Below are 23724 nucleotides of genomic sequence, written 5' to 3' on the forward strand. Positions count from 1 at the left end.
CTGTAGGAAGTCCATCTACCGGTAAGTGTAAATCATCAATAGGGGGAGACCTATGACTTACATCAAATAGGGGCACAATTTAAAATAGTAGCCACAATTTAAAAATGTTTGTTTAAAATGTTTGTAGGATTTGTCTGCCTGCATGAAGATGGATAATTGTATGCTTAAATAAATTAATTTCTTTTCTGTTTGGGGATCCTTCCCCCCCCCCCTAAATACATAGAATAACATGGAAACTCAAGGAGCTCCTGAATTTTATGGCCCATTGTTAGGCTTCCCCGACACAGTAGCAGCTCAGCTTTTGGCTAATGCAAAATACATGACCCTAATCCTCCCAACAACAGTGATTCTTCCATTTGAACCATATCCTTTAATTCTTTAGAAAAGAGCCCAAGAAACTGATTCCAGAGAGATGTTGATAGGAATAGGCTCAATTCTCAGGGGCTCCCATTAAATTCAGTGGGACAAAATAACCAACCTACAGTTAGCACAACAAAACCTGCTCCCATAGCCCAAGAAATTGGAGTCACTAAAGAGAATTTTCACCCTGTGTACACACTGTTACTTTAATATCTTTCCAAAATAAAGTTTTACCTTGGTGACACTATATGGTGGGAGGAAAATGTGACCTTGACATTCAGCAGCTCAGCTTTCAACTGAGGGAGACACCACAGCAGAGCAAAATGAGTCTCTGAGCACAAAGCATGGTGATTTCATGCACCCTCCTTTGACATTTTGCAATATGAGCCCCTCTTTCTGTCCCAACCTTCTTTGCATCATAGTGGAAGGCATTTTGTTAGTAGTCATTTCGCTATGCCTTTTATTGCATAAATTACTTAATTGTTCTAGTTTTATTTATGTGTTGACACTTATGGCTTGATTTTCAGGAGAATATTTTGCTAATAGTGTGTTAATAACTCACATTAACCTCTCATGTTGACATTTGTGCATTCTGATTGAAAGGATACTGTTTTCCTTAAAAAACACACACACACACACACACTTAAAATACTCAGTATTTTACTTCAAAACAAGCCCCAACTTTTCCGTCAGTTTTGAGAGTGGGCCCAAATCTTTGGAGTTTGAGAGAAACCTGTTCATTTTCATTGGTGGCAAATGTTGATGGAGATGTCAAAGCAATCTGACCACATTTCTATTTGCTGCAGAGCAACCCAGTGGAAACACACTCTGCCATGATGTAGCAATTTCTTGAAACAGTGGGATAACTTTCTTCTTCTTCTTGGCCTTTCACCCTGACATCTTATGGCTCCTGGGAGGCCCTTGCTCTACCAACTTTGGAGCTCCAACATCAGTAAAGCAGATTGGAGGTGTGTCAGAGGAGGACCAGGAGAAGGAGGACCAGGATTCAGCATCCTTCCAGTCCCAACTCAACCACCGAGTAAACCATACTAACTCTAGAGCTGGCATGGTTTATTTTCCTTCCATTTTTCACCAAGTGAGCGAAAATTTAAAGAATGAATATGTTCCACCCTGAGTTCTGCCTTATTTGTAAGTCGAGCAGAGCATTGGAGGAGGCAGAGGAGCCACCTTCAATTTCTTCCCAACACCCCTGCCTTAGGTTTGCAGCCTTGGAAATTGAAAACGGCTGCCTTTTAATGTTAAGCCTCCCACCCACTGAAAATTAAGATTTCTCTCAACCCCTCCAAAAATTAGCAAAAATGTCACTGGTTTTCACATTCCATGAAATGTGACTGGTCTAATTTAAAATGAATTTGTCCCAGTAACGCTAGGCATGGACTGTGTTGAATTTGAGAATTTTGTCTTAACTGGCTTCCGGATAAAAAGAACACCAGGAACAGCTTCGTCTCCACACAGACTCCTTGTGTTTCACGTATCTCAGGTTTCAAAAGTGATCTGGGTCCTAGAACACTTAACTTTCTCAACAGATTTGTGATTCTTCCATACTTGAGAGTCTAACCAACCATTATCTGAAAGATGTTTTCAGTGTTGCTGATCCTTGAGTCTCCCACTGTTTTCAGCCAAAGGGGACTATGGAAGTAACCTAGTATAGTCTCATATATTACAATACAGTAGTGCCTTGTTAGGTACCAGGAAAATGCTACATAAATAATGAAAATAATAAATATCACATATGTGCCAGTAGTCTTGTGCCCCTTAACTGGCTGGATGATTTACAGTTTGTTAAAAACCAAATGTTTTTTTACTTGAATGCATTAAGCCAGGGGTAGGCAACCTAAGGCCCAGGAGCCAGATGTGGCCCAATCACCTTTCAGTCTGGCCCGCAGACGGTCCGGGAATCAGCGTGTTTTTACATGAGTAGAATGTGTGCTTTTATTTAAAATACATCTCTGGGTTATTTGTGGGGCATAGGAATTAATTCATTCCCCCCCCCAAAAAAAATACAGTCTGGCCCACCACATGGTCTGAGGGACGGTAGACTGGCCCATGGCTGAAAAAGGTTGCTGACCCCTGCATTAAGCATTTCACTCTCTGTAAATGCTATGCTTGTTTAGGAGCCTTCATCGACTATGTTACTAAAAATAAATGTATTGAGGAAGTTTGGCTTTGCAGATAAAGGCAATTGTGAGGTCTGAGTAGTAATTGTGCACCATGGGATAATTGTGCTTGTAGAAAAAGAGGAACAAACACATTCTGAATTAGGGAATGGCACATAGCCTTTCTTAATATAATACTCTTGTCTTCTCCCGGAAAGGTCTGTATATTAACGAAAGATGCCTGGCAGATTATCAGAGTGACACTTCCTATGGATCTCAGTTTCCTTTAGGTGGGCAGGATTCACATAACCTCACCCCCACCCCATCAGCAGAAGCCCTGCTCAAGGATTTCTGCTTACGCAATGGGACTTCCTTCACGACCTGCACTGAAATTAACTCAGAGGAGGTTGGAAGAATCCTCAGAATTTCACATGGATAGAGGGGGGGGGGGTGGGTCATTTAATCTGGCAAACTGCAGTGCTTGAGCTGACAGTGCAATTGGAAGAGCCTGATGTTGAATTCTACTGAGTATACTTGAACAGTCCTCTTCTCGTATCTTTGTTCTTAAGTTACTTCGGGAGTATCTTTTTTAAAAGTTTAGTTTGCACCAGAGTGCAAATGGAGCTTCCCGTCCATCAACATAAGTCAGGAGTGGGGAACCTGTAGCCCTCCAGACGTTGCTGGACTACAACTCCCATCACCCCGATATTGGTCATTCCAGTAGGGACTGATGGGATTTGTAGTCCAGCAACATCTGGAGGACCATAAGTGAATACAACAAATAACATGTTAAAGCATGGGGGTGGGGGTGCACTCAGGCAATGGTCATTGGTGTGAGAATAGAGATTTTGCAAGTATACCTACACGTTGCTATTTTTGTCTGCAAAATGCTGGAAATCATTAACCCCTGGAAGCAGTTGATGTCTGACGTGATTGACTATATATTGTGCTTTTTTCATAGGCAGGATTTTGCTTAAGCTACCCGGAATTTGGGGTGGTGGAGGAATTAATCAGATCTTGGTTTTAATAATTAGATTGAGGCAAACTTCCCTGCAGAGCTAATAAATCAGTTCCCCTTTGCTTCTATTTCCTCTTGTGAATCTGAAAATGCTGGAGAAAAAGGTACTCTTTTAGATAACTTCAAGGAAGTGTTTTCCTCACACAGCACTATATTAACATTTAAGCAACATAATGGAATTGCATTGTAATGATTTTTCACCTGGGTTGCCTCAAGGTTGGTGACTCCTAGTACTTCCCAGTCGTTGCTCTTCTGCAGTAAGCTACATATGGAATTGCAATTGACTTTCCACACTTCAGGGGGTATAGTACTTTTTGTGTGTATATACATCATTGCATACTAGTTTTATTTATGGGTGTGACATAGCCATGAAGCTGGAAGGAAATTATTCTGAGCATGTCATTACATTTTTTAAAAAGCCATTCTTTAATTCATGTTAAAAACATTTGTTGAAAGTAATAGTGCAGTTGGGCCTAAACTTAAGAAGTGTTTAGAACAAATAAACAAATAACTTGGTGATAAAATGCCACTGACCACAGCCTGCTCCTAATCCTATAACTATGGTTAATCAATAGGAAGCTTTATGTCTGCATGAGCTCAAGGTACAATTTCTGTTGTTGGAATATTAGAATATTTTGTTGCTGAGAAAAATGAGACGATTTTTGTCACCTGGCAAATTTATTTCCCTTGCAAAAGCAATTGTAGGATTGGATTGTGCAAGTGTCATGGACGGCTATTGGACAGTGACTGACATCCGCATTGACAAGCAATAAAACTTTGTCAGAGCTAGTCACTGCAATATCTTAGCCTTAAGACTTCCCATTTGGTTCTTATTGGTTATGATATGGAGGAACAAGAGAGCACTTAAACTTATCAACAGTCTGTGTAAGTTTCAATTCCCAGAAAAGGTTTTGACTAGCTTGCAGCAATTTTTTTGTCAATACCACCCCCCAAAAAAATATTTCTTCAGTGCTGTTCTTCACATGTACACACACCATTCAATTTTAAAATAATGTCTGTTTTTGTTAGTGAGAAGAATAGCTGGGCGACTAGCAAATTGTATTATGGCATAAGCTTTCATGGAACAGAGTCCACATCAACAGATGATAGAGGAAATTTTTATCACTATGCAGTAGACTGGGACTTCTAAACTCTCTTTACTGTCATCACTGCTGAAAACTGTCAGACAGAACTGACAGCCTTGGGTGAATATGAGCTGGTCACCTAAAAAGAAAAAGTTGACCTCACTCCTAATTTTTGGGTTAACATTCCCTGTGGTGTCCCCCTCCCCTTTATTTACCATTCATATGACCTTCTAAACGTGTCCTCCTTTTCCATCCACTCTTCTGCTAATACAGTACAGCACTATGTGATGTCATATCCAACCTTCTTGGGGAGTTTGCTTCACAGGCCTTCTGGCTACAGAGCAGCCAGCATGTTACAGAGTATGCTGGCAACACTCTGATCAACAAAGGCTATTTGGGGACATGAGCAGAAGTCTGTATGCACAATGTAGATGACATTTATTTTAGAGGATAGCAACTAATCCTCCTTCCCACCCATTTGTAGCATTTTAGCAAAGAATCTCACTCCCCACCCCTCAGGCACACACTCCATGCAAACCATAATATATTATATGTCAAGCAACACAGCTGCTGGGAGGGCAGAATGTGGGCGTTCATTAGAACGGCCAGCTGTTCTTTCAGTGCAAAGTCCATTCCTTGCACAGCTCATCAGGGCCTTGCTTCTTTGATCCATCTAACACCCGCTTTTGCCATCCACCCGCTCTCCTGCTCAGCTGGCACTTGTAGACTTCCCAAATGAGTGCTGCACATCAAGCAGTGTGGAATGCTTAAAAGCCAGGGATTCACCTAAAATCAAGGGACTATATCTAACGACAAGGGCAAAGGAAAAGGCAGGAGTCATCAGGCTCCGACAAACACCATTTTGGAACTTTCCTTGATGGAGCTACTTTTATCTGTGTTTCCCGGATTGGATTAATTACTCAGTGAAGCTTGAGCCTTCTTCAGAAGAGTCTTACATACATGCAGAGGGGAAGGTTTTTGGCTGCGCCAGCTCCCTGCTAGGAGCAGCAGCTGCCCTCCTCTAAAATCCCCATTGCTTGGGTCAACATTGCAAAATGCTTTAGAAATGGGCAGCAGGCTAACATCTGTTTTCCAGGAAGCAACCAAAGAGAAATGTGAGTCCCTGGGCCAGATTGATCACTAAGACAAACACATTTTAAACCTGTTACAGGTAGGTAGCCGTGTTGGTCTGCCATAGTCGAAACAAAAAATAAAATAAAATACAAATTCCTCCCAGTAGCACCTTAGAAACTTAGTTGGTCTCTTAAGTTGCTACTGGAAGGAATTTTTTTTATTTTTTATTTTGTTTTGACATTTTAAACCTGAAACTTGGAACAAAATATTAGGGTTTCTCTCTCCCATAGAAGTAGAAAACCAGTTTTGAAAGCACAGAGGTAAAGCACTTTAGGTCTCTGCTAGTGGTTATTCATGTTTGTTTACATTTTTGGTACTAATTACAGGTAGTAGCCGTGTTGGTCTGCCATAGTCAAAACAAAATAAAAAATTTAAAAAAGTTCCTTCCAGTAGCACCTTAGAGACCAATTAAGTTTGTTCTTGGTATGAGCTTTTGTGTGCATGCACACTTTGGTGCTGTTATTGTGTTTCAAAGATTCAGGGTCACTTACCGCTTGAAAACAAAATCCCAAGTCAAAAGTAACATGCAGTATTTTCTGGATGCCTTACTATTTTGTATAGAATATATAAATAGGACAAAATTGAGAGAATATATAAACAAAACTGTACTATGTTGAGTGTCTGAGAAGCTTATAAATAATAAATATTATTATTAAACTTCCCCCAGATATCATCCAATATTAATCTTCCATCCCCACTCCCCATCTTTTCTTCAAATACACCCTGTCCTCTTGACTCAGTACCAGTGTGGAAGCGATACCTATTTCTTAACTTACCGGTACTTCTGCCTCCAGGTTGTTTAGGGTAGAATCAGACTGAAGTGAGTGGAAAGAGAGGGAAAGACCCCCTTGCGAGATCAAATAGACTTTTATTTTTCTGTGATGGCTCAAATTTTGCACTCACTGTCTTGCATTTGGCATATGTAGTTGTGAGCAATAATTGTAGTTGTAATGACAGTTGTGGTGCAGTGATGCCATCAATGAGAGGGTGAAGCCAGGAAGACCAGGTGTGTGAGGAAATGTACTGCCTGGCCTAAAAGGGCAGTAGTGGGTGAGGAGACTGATTGGAGCAGGGAGGGATATTTATTATTGCAGTTATAAACTACCTTTCATGCTAAGGCATCCAAAGCAGTTTACAGGAGAGCGAGGAAAATTCTCAGGGACGACTCACACCCCGGCCAGCACCTCTTTAATCTCCTTCCTTCGGGCAGGAGATACAGAAGTATAGTCAGCCGCACCAACAGGTTAAAGAACAGTTTTTATCCGTGGGCTGTTGGGCTGCTGAATGGGAAAAAATAGTGGTGCAATTGACTTCCGACATGCACACAGAGTGCGAACAAGACTGAGTGTATGTGGGGGGGAAGGGGGGCTTGTTTAATTTCACTGCGCACAGGTGGTGTAGTGACAATAAAGGTTTATTTATATTATTTATTTATTTAAATCCAGTGGTACCTCCGGATGCGGACAGGATCTGTTCCGGAGCTCCGGTTGGATCCCAAGGTTTCCGCAACTGGAGGGACCGCTTCTGCACATGTGCGCGGCAAAACACTTCCAGGCTTGCTGCTTTTGCAACCCGAAGTATATGTTACTTGAGGGTGACGTAAGCCAAGGTGCTACTGTACTAAAATAAATGAATGGCACAAAATCTAGAACCAGTGCTCCCAGGCCCACTGATGGTACCTTCAGGAGCTGATATTGCCCCAGTGCTCTGCAGACAAGAGGATTCTGGCAGGCTTGCCACTCCATGAGGGAGTGATCTGCTGTTGTCCTGCATGAGAGTCCTTCCCTCGCTGGGGGTGCAATGTGAAAGGAACTGTAAGGATCTCATCTGGAAGGGCTGAAAGTGCATTCCACAGCAGTAGCTGCACAGAGCCAGCTAGTTGAGGGAAAAGAGACCTCACGGGGGGGCACACTTGACCTGCCTGTCCATTGGACTACTTCCCAATAACACGCAGAGAGAGAAGTTTCTACTTTGTTCTTTCTTTTAGATGACTAAAACACCATGAGCAGTACTTAGTAAATATTAATAGGTTAATTACCTGCAAAAACAGATGACCTGGCTTCATCTGTGTATCACTTGCCAGGCAAATTCAAAAACTTGATAGGTGCCTTATGCTGAGTAAATAATGGTTCAATACTAATTGGCCTCACCACCCCAGGATTTTGGGGTGTGGTCTTTTTTCTCCTATCTTTTAACTAGATCAGCCAGGACTAACTTCTGGCCATGTTGTGTAGAAATTATGTGCTCTACCATTTTGCTTTTACACCAGCTGAGCTTGGTGTAATTTATAAATGAATCAGGAAAAGATAATGTGGAAACATGATTAATAGCATGATAATTTAGGAAGGAGTGAAAATTTGAACTTTTTAAAGCTATTTTACCCACCGATTATGTATTGTATATTCTTTCTGAAATGAATCCCAGAGTAGTTTAAATTGATGCTTAAGGCAGAGGTTTTAGAATTCTGAACAATGGAATATGGATTTGCTTCAGAGGTATAGTTCATTGATCTGCTAAGCCATCTTTTCCAATTTATTATCTATTTTATCTTGGAGCATAAGTGCTCTTGCCCCCTTTCACTAGATGATCAAACATTTTAAAATTTGGTCTCCCGGTGTCAGAAAATGACAGAAGAATTGGGAATTGGACAAATATGTCTTGGTATGCATGCCAATCTCCTTGGGGTGCTGAGATATCACATTTCGGGATTTGCTGATCTGGAAAGTTGTAACTTATTTATATGGTATGATAGAACAGGTATGACAGGCCTCTACACAGGAAAAAAATAGGCACAGAGAAACAAAAGAACAAGAGGGGAAATGGAGACATGAATAGGCAGGGGAGGAATAATAAAATTTCCATTTTACAGTGCGTTGCAATAAAGTATAGGCCTATAGGGACTAGGCAAGGGTGGGAAATCTTTTTCAGTCTGGGGGACACATTTGCCAATGGGAGCTGCATGCCAGTGGTGGGTGGGGCCAGAGGAAAAGGTGAGTGGAGCAATGTTTGTGACTCTCACCATGTACAGTTGGCTCCATTCTGGCCAAGCAAAAGCCAGAGGTTTTTCTGTGCACACATACACACATATCTCCTCCAGGCAAGGATGTGCCAGTTCAAAGGCACAGTCCAGCCAGGCAAAAGCATTTGTGGAGCTTGCAGAACAGTTTCTGGTGAAGAGTGTGGTTCATGGAGAGGGAGTGTGAGGCCCACAGGGAATCCTAGAGGGCTATATTGGAACCTGGGCCTTAGATCCCCACCCCCACCCCCACCCCTAGACTATGGGGATAAAGAAGCAGCAATTCCAGAGGGGACCAAAGTAGGGAAGTAGTTGGTGGAGGAGACAGTGAATATAGATGAGGATTAGGGCCACCTGGGCACATGCAGGTCCTTCCTGGGGCCTCTGGAAAATCTGCCTGTAGATGTATGCATTTGTTGTAACACAATGGGAGCGGGGGGAACGTTTTCAATGCTGTGCGTCTTATCTCTTTTAGGAGCGGAAACTGTGTGCCCATCCCAGACTGGAAATCTATAAAGGCAACAAAATCTATTTTGTATGCCCCCTTGCCCGTCAAGGGGACTTCTACGTGCCTGAAATGAAAGAGTTGGAGAAGAAAAGCAGATTAGCAGCAGCAGCAGCAGCAGCAGAAGCTGAAGATGCTCAGATAGATATCACAGGTATGCTATTATGAAATACTAGAGGAAATCTGCTCAGTTCAATGCTAGTAATATGCCTCTTGTATTGGAAAACAGTCCGTTTTTTAAAGATGCAAAGATATGCTTTATATCATTGGTCCATCTAACCCAGCACTTCTATTTGGACTGGAAGCAACTTGGGGAGTCTTTTAAACCAGGGATTCCAAGAAGGAATGAACTTGAGACTTTCTATAATTCTTTTATTATTAGCGGCCCTGAGGATATTTTATACTGAAGACTGACATGCATATCTATTTTCAAAATAAATATGTATGCTCTGCCACTACTCTATGGCCTTTCCCATTTATATGAAGCTACAATGCATTAGTATAACAAGCAAGGCTACCGGTATTTAATGACTATAACCAGAATGGTGGTTTAGATTTGAGTAAATTTCACGTTCATATTATTCCTAAATCAGTAATTGTCAGAAATGATACACACTAGTTCACAACTTCATTTCATAAATTCATACTGCTCTTGCCTTATTAGATACTTTATCTAAAACAGAGATTCTTAATTGTTGTCCCAGTATAGATCCTTTAGCCAACAAGATAACTGTTGTTTGTTTCTAAAGGAGGCTCAAAGAGCTGGTTATTTTGTAGTTTAATGCAGTTTGAACATATGGAGCGTCGATATGTGAGGACCTGTATCACGTTTGTGGCTTACCATTTTCTCTTTTAACTGTTGCCAAATTTATGAGTGAATGCTGTGTTTTGACAGCAAAAGGCTATTCCAAGACTAAAAGGCTATTCTTGGCTTTATTGGTATTCTTTTATTCATCATCATTTTCATGGGAAATGTATTTTTTGCCATAGACTCCCAGAAAAATGTGCAATTGAGCAAAAAAGAAAGGAAGAGAGAAAACCAATCACCCCTGTGAACAAATGGGGAAAATGGACCTTGTGAACAGAGGTGGAAATAAAGAAGCAAAGCACAAGGTGTTGGGTGGCACTAGAGCCACATGTTTAATTTACAGTAAAATTTGGCAGAAAATGGTGACAGTTTAGGAAGCTATCTGGTCTATACAGCATTACCTGTATGAGGTGAGCAAACCCCTGCTTAATGATAGTGGCAGGAATTATCCCTGCTCTTTCCCTTAAGGCCTGTTCACTCAGGTGAGTAGGGAAGCCCTCTCAAGAGTGGCTCAAAGGTGCTCTGTATCCTGCCCATGGATCCCACAAGCCCGAGTGGCCAGGACCGGTGCTAGGGCTTCTTGCGCCCTAGGCGAACCACCTTCTGGCGCCCCCCCCCGCCATAGCCTGCTTTAGCGGGAGGTGGGGGGTAGAGAGGCAAGCAGCAGTTTCTCCGCTGTAGCGGAGAGCTGCTGCTCGCCCGTCCCGCCCCCCGGCAAAGCCTGCTTTAGCGGGAGCCGGGGGTGGAAAGGCAAGCAGCAGTTTCTCTGCTGTAGCAGAGAGCTGCTGTTCGCCAACCCCGCCCCCCGCCAAAGCCTGCTTTAGTGGGGGGGGGGGTGGAGAGGCAAGCAGCAGTTTCTCCACTGTAGCGGAGAAGCTGCTGCTCGCCCGCCCCGACCCCTGCCCCTCGCCAAAGCCTGCTTTAGCGGGAGCCGGGGTGGTGGTGTAGGAGGCAAGCAGCACCTCTCCGCTCAGCAGAGAAGCTGGTGCTAGCCCGTCCCGTCCAAGCCTGGCCAGCGCCCCCTCTATTTTGGCGCCCTAGGCAATTGCTTAGTTCGCCTAAATGGACGTGCCGGCCCTGCGAGTGGCAGGCATCAGGAAGCACCTATCACTCTGAAGAGTGGCTAACCATCTACTCATTCCTTACCTGTTCACCTTCGCACACCACCTTCCTAAATGTGACTAATTTACCTCAGTAACAGGACCTCCACTCAAACTACCCTCGAATCACCAGAGTAGGCAAAAGAAACAAAAACAAACACCTTGGTTGGCTGCCCAGTATATAGACAGGTTAAGAATTTCTATCTGGCCTGAGTTGACTGGAAAACACTTGCACTATTCCCAAGAATGGGTGGCAAGAATTTTCAGAGAAGTTGGTAGGATAGGCAAAAGGGCTTAAATACTGTTATCCTGCTGATTGCCTGTGTGTTTAAGAATATATTCTGCACTACCAGAACTTCCTGTCCTTCTCTCACCCTGATTGCAAAAGCCAACTTCACCTGATGTTATGGCCCAGGCTTTTTTGTGTCATGTGAAGGAAGAGAAAGGCCGGCTGCTTATTAGCAACTATGATGGCTTAATGTTCACACTAATCTTTACACATTAGTTCCTTCTTAGACTCTAATTACAATGTTTGCCCTCTTCAAAACAGGACAACTGGTGGTTATAGTTCCATTCAGTTACCTTTTGATGGTTTTGGTGTGGGTGTGATAGGGGTGTGTGTCTGTGGAAATGCAGTTCTTTATCCCAAAAGGGTCTTATGGCCATAGATAGTGGTAGAGTGTGTGTTTCGCTTGGTTCAATGCCTAGAATCTCAAGATAGAGTTGGGAAAAGATTCTGATCTGAAATTCTAGAGAGCTGCTGCCAATCAGTACTGAATTAGATGGCCCAATCACATCCCTCAGTATCAGACATGCTATCTCCTGCATGGTATTTTTTCTGCTGCTGCTTCTCTTTGATTTCTTCAGGAAGCACAGGTTATTTGCTGGGGTTATTCAAAGGAATCATTTTCTCTCCTGTCTGACATGATGCTTATCCATGGTTCATAAATTAAAATGTGAGCCTACTTAATTCACACTTCCCCCCCAAAAATTATGCAAAGCAAAATGAAACAATCCTTTGAAAAACCACATCACCCCAGATTTTGTGGTACAGTTTCCAACCCAAAAATATGTACAAATATGCATATATAAGCAAAAAAATGCAAAGAATGTGCATTAAAGTGTTCATAAAATGCATATGCGAAAGGGGAAATGCAACATAACACATTACATTGGGAAATATAAGCACATTAGGCAAAATTACATAATAAAATGTGTTTACTGTATTAGGAGAAATACAGATTAAAATGCTGATAAATGTTTGTGAGAACTTGTTTTTTAAAATTGCAAATTAATGATGAAATGTGGTGAACTAATCTTAAGACTGAAAAAATGAAAGAAACTGAAATAGACTGCTTTGTCCATCCTTGGACATGCAACACATCCAAGAAAGAACATGATTGTGCTTATGTCTGTATCTTCTCTTGGATAAGCCACATGTAACTGTTCTCATCACATAATTCTTGTTTATCTGTCTTATTTGGAATATGGAATTGCTTCAGATGGGCGGGGTATAAATAATAAATTATTATTATTATTGATAGTGATTGTTATCCTATGGTGACAGGTAAAAAACGATTTATGCATATATAAAGGAAGCAATTGCAATCTTAATAGGAGCATGACATCAGTGCTATCTGAAGCTCTCCTGATACTGTTGCTAGAGTACTGCAGACTTGCTAGCTACTGGGATCTGCCCACATGCTCACATCTTGTAGGACAAAAATATACGTCGCCTGCAACTGCTATTTATAAATACTGTATGCATTACACATGACGTATAAATTTGTTGTCATCTAAACAACCATGAAGTTCCATGGCATGTATCACAAACATAGCAAAATGCATGCAATAGTTCAAAATAGATACAATAATAAAATATGTTCCTTTTGCAATAGTGGTAAATTATAAAAATGCCCAGGGAGCCAGATCCTGAAGATGCATCAGAGAGACAGCTACTAGCTGCCTACTTCTTAGGCTAGGCTCCCACTGAGAAGGAGGCTGAGCTATATTCATAAGAGATGGTGTTGAGTCTTTAATGTTTTTTGCTTGCTGTTATTCAGTTAAGCAGCAGATATCAGTTTCACTGCCTGATGGTTGGTTATTCTGCAGTTTATGCCCTTTGGTAGACACTGACATTTGGGGAGCAGGTAAAAATGTTGAAGTCACTGAAGTTAAAGGGATGCCTGGCACTTGAAAATATATCAGAGGAACACCTTCATCTTGTGAGAGGTTTACCCATTAAAGCCCATTCCTTGTATTAATTTACAAAGCCCTGAACAATGTAAGTGCAGTGTACCTTCAGGTCTGTCTAAACCCTTATATCCCAGCTTGTTCACTGAGATCATCTGCAGGTATGACGTTGGTTGTCCCCTGAGCTAGCAAGGCTCAATTTGGCATCAACATGAAATAAAACCTTTCTCTGCCGATAAAGATTCAGCAGGCACCTTCTGTTTCAACCTTTAAATGCCTGCTGAAAAGTTCACTGTGTTGCCAGGCTTATGCAGACAGTTACAGAAATATATTTCCATAATAGTTAGCTGATGGTCTCTGATTTTAAATGTGTTTTTATTATGTTTGTTTATTATATAGAGATATTAAACCACATTGATATTTTTTTTAAATATAATAAACTAGCATTTGGATACTTCCAGTGTCCATATTAGGACAATATCTTTATTGGCAACCAAAATAACACAAAAGGGTATACAAGCTCTCAAAGTCTTCATCAGAGTAAATTGGTAAACAGAGCAATTGGGTCTTGGGAGAGAGAAAATGTTGACTGATGTTGACACCTGTTCCCCATGTTCTTCTGCCTGTAACTTGTTTAATCCAATTTTAATACTGTATTTTCATATTGTTGTAATCTACTCTGTACCTTATGATGAAGGGTGGGTAAGAAATCCAAGAAGTAAGCCATGGAGTCTACAAATGGTCAGTCATAAAATGGAATGGGAAAAGATGTAGAAGACATTCTGTTTACGCTGTTTAGGTGCTATGCAGGTTTCAGGATGTACATAGGCTCTTTTAACTGTTTCACTTACTTTCAAGGTTACCTTAGTAGCCATTAATATGTTATTTAGATCTATTAACACTTCCTCTAAAGTTTATTTTGCTCTAAAACCTCAGTGGAGAAGCTGGAATACAAAGACCACCTCTCTGCAAGCTCTTGGTTTAATACAAACAACATGAGGTCCAATAGAACAGATTAAACAGCATTGTAGTGCATTGTGTTATTGCTTTAGCATCTTCTGCTTAATTCTGCCTTAACTAGAGTTAAGAGAACCCAGATTCCTTTCATCCCAGGAGCACTATACTGGTCTTATAGGGATTTGCAGGAGGATTTTAGCCTGAATTCTGTTGTGTGAAGAATGAATTCCATTTTTAGAGCATTTCTTATTAGATATGTGATAAGTAACAATGTCTATCTATTACTGTATACAACTGCGTTGTTTGTCAACTGAAACAAATTTACCACAAGGTAACTTGTTTATAATGTCCAAATGGCTGACCTTACTTTCTCCTGCTGTCTAAAAAGAGTGAAGGAAGCCATGCTCAATATATAAAGCACTAAACTTCAGACATGCACTCTAACATTGATAAATAACATTAGGTGCCACCAATACTGCTAAAGCTGGGTTGGGTTTGGTTATAAATAGAGTTTCCATCAGGCCTTAATCTGAGGGAGGACTTCAGATTAACCTTGGTTGACATCTGTCTGTCTCAAGAGACAATGGAGTGCACTTCCGCAGGTGAAGCCAAACCGCTGTGTTAGCTGCACCAAAGTGACCTCCCCATAGTGCAAGCCTGAGCAGTATGGAGGTCCTGGGCTGCCCAGACAACAAGATCCCCCTCTCAGGCTCACAAATGTGGTCCAAATGAAAACACAGCAATACATTTGGCACCAGCTTATTTACAGGAGTTGCCGGAAGGAGGCATACAGGGCACCATCCAACTGTCTTAGGGACTCCACTCTGGATTTGTGTAGGGTTTACTCCTCATCCTTTTCTTCTCCTGAAGATATCCCACAAGACAGCAGAAGTTTAGGATCAGAGTTTTCCTTCTCCTAGATGGGCTACTTTCCCAGTTTGACAAGCCCCACCTGCCCCTAATTTCACTCTACAGCATGTGCAGAAACCACCTTCTTGACTGTTCGACCCACTATTGGTCTCATCCATTCAATCCACCAGAGCCTGTCTTCAAATGCAGGGGAAGTCCCTAACTCACTTAGGGTTTGAGACCCATCAGCTACCCTCACCTGGTTTAGTCAGTTAATCAAGGCCATTCCAGGAGTTTGGGGGCTGTTGCATACTGACAGCTTCTAGGAGCTACTGGTGAGAGCTGAGTATAGGTTGGGGACCAAAGGTAGACAAACTACCCCAGAAGGAGTATGACATGTCCCCCACCAGAAGTACTATCCCTCCCCTAACATCCCATACGCCATAACTACTTCACTGGATACCACCTATAGTTTCAAGACTCAGTCTATAGTCATGCAAATCAGTACTTTTACTTGTTTGTTATACATACCTTGGCTTTCCTGTTTGGCAAACAGACTAGCTCATATGGATTCCAGTAGTCTCTTATGAAGGCACTGATCAAAACCACACACCCTTCTATTCAATAATGGAGTAGAAATAACTGTTCGTACACCATTCACAGATTTAGAGCGACAGTGCCATTTGGCATGTCTGTTTGGCTTTGTTTCACTCCTTCTTAGTCCCAGCATTTGGAATTTGTCCCCCACACACCTGGCATGTAGGGAATGAGCTTCCATTCTACTGAGTATGACTTCAAGGCAGCTTGCTCAACAGCACCTATTATTTTAGAATCATTGCACTGGTATTCACACTTGTTAGTCTGACATGTTTCAGCATTATGACTTTGAATTTTAAAAAGAATAAAATATGTGTCTCTCCATCTTGTTATTTTATCCACTACTACATATTAAGGCTCGACAAGTCTTTGCAAAGAATTTTCATTCTGGTCACAAGCAACCTGCAACCAGGACTCACTTGTAAACTGAATAGGATGGTTTTTTCCCTCTTCCCATTTTTATATATTAGGGTATGTTGGTGAGTGGCTCAGAAAAGATACCTCAAGTAATGATTTTTCAAAAGCATAGTCTGGGAGATTCAACAGCAACTTAGTGTTGCTACTGGTACATATTAGGGCTCCCAACACGAAAGTATTCAGTTCAGATTGATTTTTATCCCCTTTGTTGTGTGGCTGGCTATGTTGGGGAGAAAGGGAGCTACCATAACCTGATTTGGTTGCTTTTAATTGCACAGAATGGAAGATCATTCAGGTTGTGATCTCAAATGTATCCATATATGGATTGGGATTAACATTTAGCTCAAAATGGGGAGAGGAGAGATTTGTGAGCACCCCCTCTGTGCACACAGCACAAGGTTCATCTTTTAGCAATCAATTTGCACAAGAGAATGCAACTGTTAACAAGGGTATATGTGTGTATGTGCACACGTACACAAAGACTTCCACCAGTTCTTCCTCATGCTGTGATGCGCATTCAGATGTTCATTCCAGTGAAAATAAGACAGCGCAGAGGAACAGCATCTTCACTGTACAACTGAATGCTTGAATCAATTCACTGCACTGATTTACTTTTCAGTATATTTATGAATGCACATCCACTCAATCAAAAAAAAAATGTGGGGTGGGAGAATGTTTGAGAAATACAAGACCAAAAGCCTCTTGGGCATGCACAACCAGTTATAAAGAAGATACCCTGGGTATCTGAAGAAGTGTGCATGCACAGGAAAGCTCATACCAATAACAAACTTAGTTGGTCTCTAAGGTGCTACTGGAAGGAATGTTTTTATTTTGTTTCGACAACTAGTTATGTTGTTCTTAGGTTCCATCCTATGTTGGATTGGGATAAACTAAACAAGTCATGGCTAATTCTATTGAATGCAGAGAACAGATACAAAAATCAAGCAAACAGACTTTTTGTTACATCCTGTTTGTGGCTGGCTATGTGAGGACTGGTAGCCTTATCTGGGACTGCATGGTGTTGCAGTGGAGAAATGTTGTGATGTGTTTCTTACAGGATGGAAATTTATTCAGGAATATAAAGTGATCTTATCATTCGAGTGGTTGTAAATATCAGCCAAGGTGGTACTGAATATCTTGAGCACTGTTCATGATGACAGTTCAGTTAGACATGATAGCATAAGGTAGCTGATCACAAAATGATCCATCCTAATCCTGAAGAAATTTGAGCTTATCTTGCGGGTCGCTATGTTCTTATTAAAAGAGGATTGTTCAAATTTATGGAGGAAAAGGTTACTATTGGCTACTAACCATGATGTCTATATTCTACCTCCACTGCTGGAGGCAGTATGCCTCTGAGTCTCAGTTTCTTGGAATCACAAGTGGGGAAAGTGTTGCTGCACTCAAGTCCTGTTGCATGTAGGGTTCCAACAGTATCTGGTTGACTACCATGATAACAGGTTGCTTGAATGGATAGACCTTTGGTCTGATACAGCAGGACTCTTCTTAGGTTTTATGTTGTTTTCTTATGTTCCCCTCTTCAAAACACTGAACAAAATGGGGACTGTAGATTCTGAGCAGCTTGCAAGATTCTGAGCCATTTTTTCTTCATCTTTTGCTTCCCATTCTGTCTTTTCATTTAGCCTTTCTCTAAGAAGATGCTACTGCTCAGTGGGGGAAATTTGGCATCTAGAAATAATAACAGTATAAGAGATTGTTCTTTCCAATCTCATTCTCCTGTGCAGTTAAAAACAAAACCTTCCATAGGGACTTTATTAGAATGTTTTCTTTACACCTTGTTTGTTTCAAAGGCCATCTTCATCCTTAATAATACTTTGCCCTAATATAACACCTTTCCTTTGAAGTTCCCTGAGCTCTTTACAAACAGCTATATTAAAAATTCCCAGGTCTGTCTGATTTAATGATTTCATTTTATGAATTTCCCTGCAGAAGCCTCTGCCATTTTCCCTGTTGACTTCTGATGCAACTGATGTCATTCAAAAGCTAGCGACCTGTATATGTGCCAATAAATAGTTTGCATTTTTGAAGTCGAGCAGTGATCCTGTGACCTTGAAAGAAACACCACATCTGTCTTGCTATCTAATCTATCATCCTTCCTTCCTTCGAGCCCATTCCTCTGAGATGCTAAGTGCTTTCTACTTCTACTATTGGCAGTGACTACTAATAATGCTTGACAACTTGGATGCTGGGGGGAGATTGCCGAGACCTTTGCTGAATTGGGATCTTTATCACACCATCTATATCTGCACACTGAGAACATGGCTGTTGCATCTGTGAAGACTCGTCTGGAGCATTCAGGATACATGTGTATATATACTGTACTCTGGGCATATTGGGAGAAGCTGAAGACAACTGGATACCTATGCAATTTGAAACTGATCCCTTTTGCTGCTTGTTAGTCATGAAGGTCACAAGAAAGGGAGGGGTGGTTTGAAAGGAGCAAGAATGCTTCTGGGGCTTCTGTCAATCATAATTAGCTTTGTTTTGCACTTAATTGTCATGCAATGCTCAAGCACTAGCTATAGGTCTAGGAGCATTCACTTTGTCCTTGCTCTCAGCAGGGCTGTCTCCTGGGTTTTTGTGTGACCATGAATGGAAGGTCAATTTATTTTATTGTATTTTTTTAAGTAGCCTCTTGTTAGGGAAAGAATTGTGCTTCTTGGAGCAATAAGGGACTGTGTCCCTCTGAGAGTTTCTGCTTACACAATTTCAGATATATATATAGTTTCAGAGAGAGATAAACAGTTTCAGAGGTGCAGATGTTCTTCACAGTTCAGCCTGCTGTTGGTACTCGCTTAAAGCAAAGAAGGCAGTAATCCCTACATCTCTTGAGGGCTCACTCCCAACACAACAGATCTAGGGGGGATCTTTTGTAGCAGAAAGACAGTAATGAAGTTTCCCTACACTGGTATAGCACATTTTGAACAATGCACCTCCCTCTTTCATTGTCCTCAATTTTCATGTAGCTCAGCTGGTCAGTGGACACCAATTTCTTTTTGCAAATACCTCCTGTAATCATTTCCGTTCCTTTTCAGAATCTGAGTGTGACAGTGCTCTAGACTGTACAGTGACTTTGTGATGGGCCAGTATACCTAAACTGAAGCTATCCATGCTTGCTTGCTTTAGCCATATAATAGATTTCGAATTCTTGTCCTTGGTTTGGGGAAGCTAGCATGCTAAACCTCTGTGTAGACACGAACACTTCTATGCGCCACGCCTCACTTCTGCATTCTCTTTCCACTGAGCATATGCTTCTCTGTCCAGCTTTGGCACCTGTTGCCAGAAAGACCTGCTTGTTGGATGACAAGTTCTCCTTGGAGGAGGCCTGCAGCTGCATATTTTGCGGGGGATGGCCTAGGGGCTAGGCATGGAGTTGCTTTCCCACTTGTGTGTGCTGTCACTGTAGGCTGCTGATGCTTTGGGTCCCTGCCCCCTCCACACTGCTGTGCTTGTCCCTACCCATCGCCTGGTGGCTTTTGTGTGGGGTTTGAAAAGCTGTGATTAACTGTGCTTTGCCTGTTATTACATTGATCTATTATTTAAGGAGAGAGGAGATGAATATTTGATAGAGCTCAGAGCCTGGCTGGGGAAAGAAGGCCAGAACACTGAAGGGAAGAATTATGGATTAAGTACTCTTTCCACAGCAGGAGTCCTCTGGAGTTGGGTAAACCCTCTCCTCCGGCTCTTTTCCTTTGGGGTTGGGGACAATGTTCAGAGCTTTGTTTTGCTTCACTTTTTAACTTTTGCTTTTTTTCCGGGGTGGGGGCGGGAAGCACAAGGCTTTCTGACCTTCTAGCTTATAGTCTGAGTCACTTAACTTAATTATTACATGACTTGCAACCCACGTCTTGCAAAAGGGAGCAATAATGCGAATTTTTATTCCAGAGTTGTCCTATAGCACTGTAAGGTAGTTGCAAGGAACAGAAAGATGCCCCATTACAATTTATTTGGAGTGTATTTTTAGCTTCAGGGAATCGAATCTCATTAATTGAAAACTTCTCTGCCACCCCAGGATAGGAACATTTCACTGTTTATAAAAAGGAAGGGGGTGGGCTTCTTGTGGTAGAGGGAGGATTAGCAGTTCTTTTTTCTATCCTTTCTTGTGTATAAACATATTTTTTTTAGTATTTATGATATTGCATTCTTTATTTGTTCTGCAACATCAAACAGATGGCTATAGAAAGATGTAATGGTAAGTTTTCATAACCTAATCACTTTCCTTATCCCCATGTTCATCAGTGTAGAGTGGTAGTCTCAAACCACTTCCAGTAAGAGACACCAATGTTATATATATTTATGTCCCGCAATGTTATATATGTTGTCTTTGTGATGAGGGTCTGATTATGGAATGCCTGCCGTTTTTAGATACAACTGGTGCTGACTCTTAGATTTTTTTTAAAATCCAGCTGAAGATCTAATTGTTTGAGAAAGCCTTTGAAGGATATTAATGTTTTTGCCTATCCTCTCAGATAGGTCACAATTCCATTTTGTATGAGAGAGCCTGTATGAACAGTGAATACCTGTCTAATGAGGTTTTTGAACCCTGCTATCCTTTGGAGCATACTGACTCTATAAGATGATGTGCATAGGCAAATCCAGTGCTGGTCAAATATACCCTGTTGAAAGTAATTGAGAGTAACTACCTACTGCTGCCCAAGAGACTCTCCAGACCTGTTCTGCATGGTACTTGCATTTGATAGTTGAATATATTTCCATGTGATAAGTTGAATTTATTTTCCATATATTTATTCCTCAGCTTGTAAGACTCCCAAGTGCCAGAGCTCCTTGTTTAGTGGTATAGATTAATGACTTCCAGGAATTGATCCAAGTCACTGATAGCCCCATCCATAGCCCTGTCAAGCCACAATATTTTGATTTTACCTCACTTAGTTCAGTGGAATTTTCTTTAAATGGAGGCTCTGAATGTCTGATGTGTCAATCAGCTGATGAGTCATTTGGATTCTGTGAAAATGTGTATTTTTCAGTAGGAATCCTTCAAAAGAACCCATCATTTTCTATGGTTGCTCATTTGGCATCTTCAATATCATTTAAATACAAAGAAAAGTGTTCATAAAAAGAATTCTTCTGGATCAGATCAAGAATTCCTGATGCTGGAAGCAGAGTTCTGTGGACCTGCAAAATAAGAGCAACAGGGGACCAATCTGAGATCCTCAACTTGTCAAGGATAGGACTTTAAGAATGGGACAGATGGAGAAATAAGCAGCATGATGAGAATGGCATGTGTCATATGAGAGTTCTCATACCTAGATCTTACTATGGCACCTGGATCACCAGTGCAGTACTTGTGGGTTGTCTGAGACCTGAGAGGAGGAGGTCCCCAACACATACAAGAATCAAATCCTACAACTCTAGAACGCACTCCATTCAAGGAATCTGAAGAATTGGGGAATCCAAGCTACACAGTGATGGGAAGGAGACACAGTGGGGCTGTTACTGAAATCCATTGCTTTGATTCTTCTAGAGAGCACATTTTGCAGTTGTATGGTGACCCATAGCAAACCAAGTGCTTGAGCCTTTGGTGACTAGACTGCCTGTCTGCTTGCCCCATGCCCTTTCTGTATGGTTGGGGCACATCTCAGCTGTGTCCAGACAGAGCAGATCCCTCCTTAAAATGGATATGTCTACCAGAATGGCCAGGTCTGTCAAGTGTGGCTGTTCAAACATGATGGAAAGTGACAGAGCAGTATAAAAATGCTTGGCTAAAAGGAAACATGAATGTCTTTACTGTCACCCTCAATGCAAAACAAAGGGATGAGGCTGCTGGGGATTTCTGAATGATGGAGTTGTCTTAAGATTGTTGGATCAGAGTGGTGGAGCCTGAAACCATGGTTAAACTTTATTATGGCTTTTAACTTTAAAGGCATGCTCAATTTTTTCTTTACATTGCACTGTCTTATGTCTGGTTTCACTACAGCTTTGTGTATCAAATTAAATGAGTTAAAAGATGCTTTTATTCTAACATAATGTATCTGGTTCACTTACTTAGCAATTAAATTTGGAAGTCTCAGAGATTTATTCTGAACAGGAATGTACATACATCACAAGCTGGTATAAAAAAAAATCCATGTACTTGAGAGGTCTCGTGGATGTCTGCCAGGAGGGGCTGAGCACTTTGGTTGGTATCTGTGTATCAATCTCCAATCTATTGAAGTGTTTAGATCTAGGACAATAACCCCCCATTTTCATAGACATGATTGTGGAATTGTGAGAACAGAAAACCTGCACACAACCTTCTTAGTAAAAATACAGCAACACAAATGTTTCATTAGTTATTCTGTTGACTAAAGCTATTGTATCTGGGATCTTCAGTCTTTGTGATAATTAAACAGCAAAACACACAACCAGGGAATAAAAATATACTGAGAAAATAGTTTTTCTTCAAAAAAATAAATAAAATTCCAATAACTGCGAGTCTGTTGAGGACATCCTTTCCCAACCTGTTACCCTTCAAGTGTTTCGTACTACAACACCCGTCAACCTCAGCCAGCACATGCAACCCAAGGACTCTAAGCTGAGACTCTGTTTTGGGAAACATCAAAACTAGATTTGGATAGTTTGGACCCTAGCATGATTCTAGTTTTATTTTTGTGTATTTTTTGAGTAACATTACTGGCCTCACAGGTCATGAGATAAAACGTCTTCCTTACCCTTTCTTATGGCTATAGTTTCTAAAATATATCACAGCAGAATATATATTGCTGTGCTTTTTCTTTGTATGGTCCCTGTGCAGTTGTAAACTGGGGTTTGCATCTATGCTGTACACCCTGAGAACTCTCTAGAACTTTAGGGTTGTATCCAGTGCTGTGAATGCAGAGTTCCACTTATGCAACAGAACTTCCTCTTCTTCTTCTTTCCCTGTGCACGCTCAAAATCTGCTCCAGAGGATCCTCCATCCCTACGCAGGATCCCCAACTATAATCAGAGGAAGTTCTTTGCAAGTTGAAATAAAAATTACAGCAAGAACCACTTCTTACAAATGAACCAGTTTGTCTCTCGTAAACAGGGGTGCTGACTTGGGTCCCAGATTATGGGCAGAGGTGTAGCTGGGGGGTGGGGTGGGGCGGGGCGCACTGGGAGCCACACTGCAGGGGCTGCACTTACCATGGGGCCTGCAGCACCACACGTCTCTCTTGGAAGTGACATGGTGGCTCGGGCGCCTGCAGGCTCTAGGGTGCCCAAAATGACAGCATGAGGCTTGCATCTTTCCGCTGCCTCCCCCCCCCAGCCACCTTATAGCTGAGGGTGAGGCGGCGGGCAAACTCTAGGGTGGCTCTGCATAGCGTGCCCTGCCACAGCACACCCCACCCTGTGGCCTGCTTGCCCCACCCCCAGCTACACTTCTGATTATGGGTGCCCAAAGGCACTCATGACGTAACGTTATGTTGTGACATCATGATATCACATTACATCGGTGTACTGCAGCAGCATTTCCAAGGCCTCAACAGGGCCTCGGAGGTCACATCTGAGGCCTCATGAGATCTCCAATACAACTTCCGGTTTCTACTGGAAGTTGCATCAGAAGCTTT

General features: G+C 41.7%; 1 protein-coding gene and 1 long non-coding RNA gene across 3 annotated transcripts in view; both read left to right on the forward strand.

The window, feature by feature from the left end:
* TEX264 (testis expressed 264, ER-phagy receptor) overlaps positions 1-23724 on the forward strand; it is a 156406-nt gene that overhangs the window by 116357 nt on the left and 16325 nt on the right. For both annotated transcript variants that reach the window (XM_033140643.1, XM_033140645.1), the window contains one exon: positions 9206-9389. In XM_033140643.1, the coding sequence (XP_032996534.1) occupies positions 9206-9389 (184 nt within the window). The remainder of the gene's footprint in view (positions 1-9205; positions 9390-23724) is intronic.
* Positions 18920-22143, forward strand: LOC117041655. The gene is made up of 2 exons (XR_004425998.1): positions 18920-20369; positions 21166-22143. It is a non-coding gene; the product is annotated as an uncharacterized LOC117041655 (long non-coding RNA).

Source organism: Lacerta agilis, chromosome 2 (genome assembly GCF_009819535.1).
Source record: "Lacerta agilis isolate rLacAgi1 chromosome 2, rLacAgi1.pri, whole genome shotgun sequence".
In the NCBI taxonomy this organism is placed as follows: Eukaryota; Metazoa; Chordata; class Lepidosauria; order Squamata; family Lacertidae; genus Lacerta; species Lacerta agilis.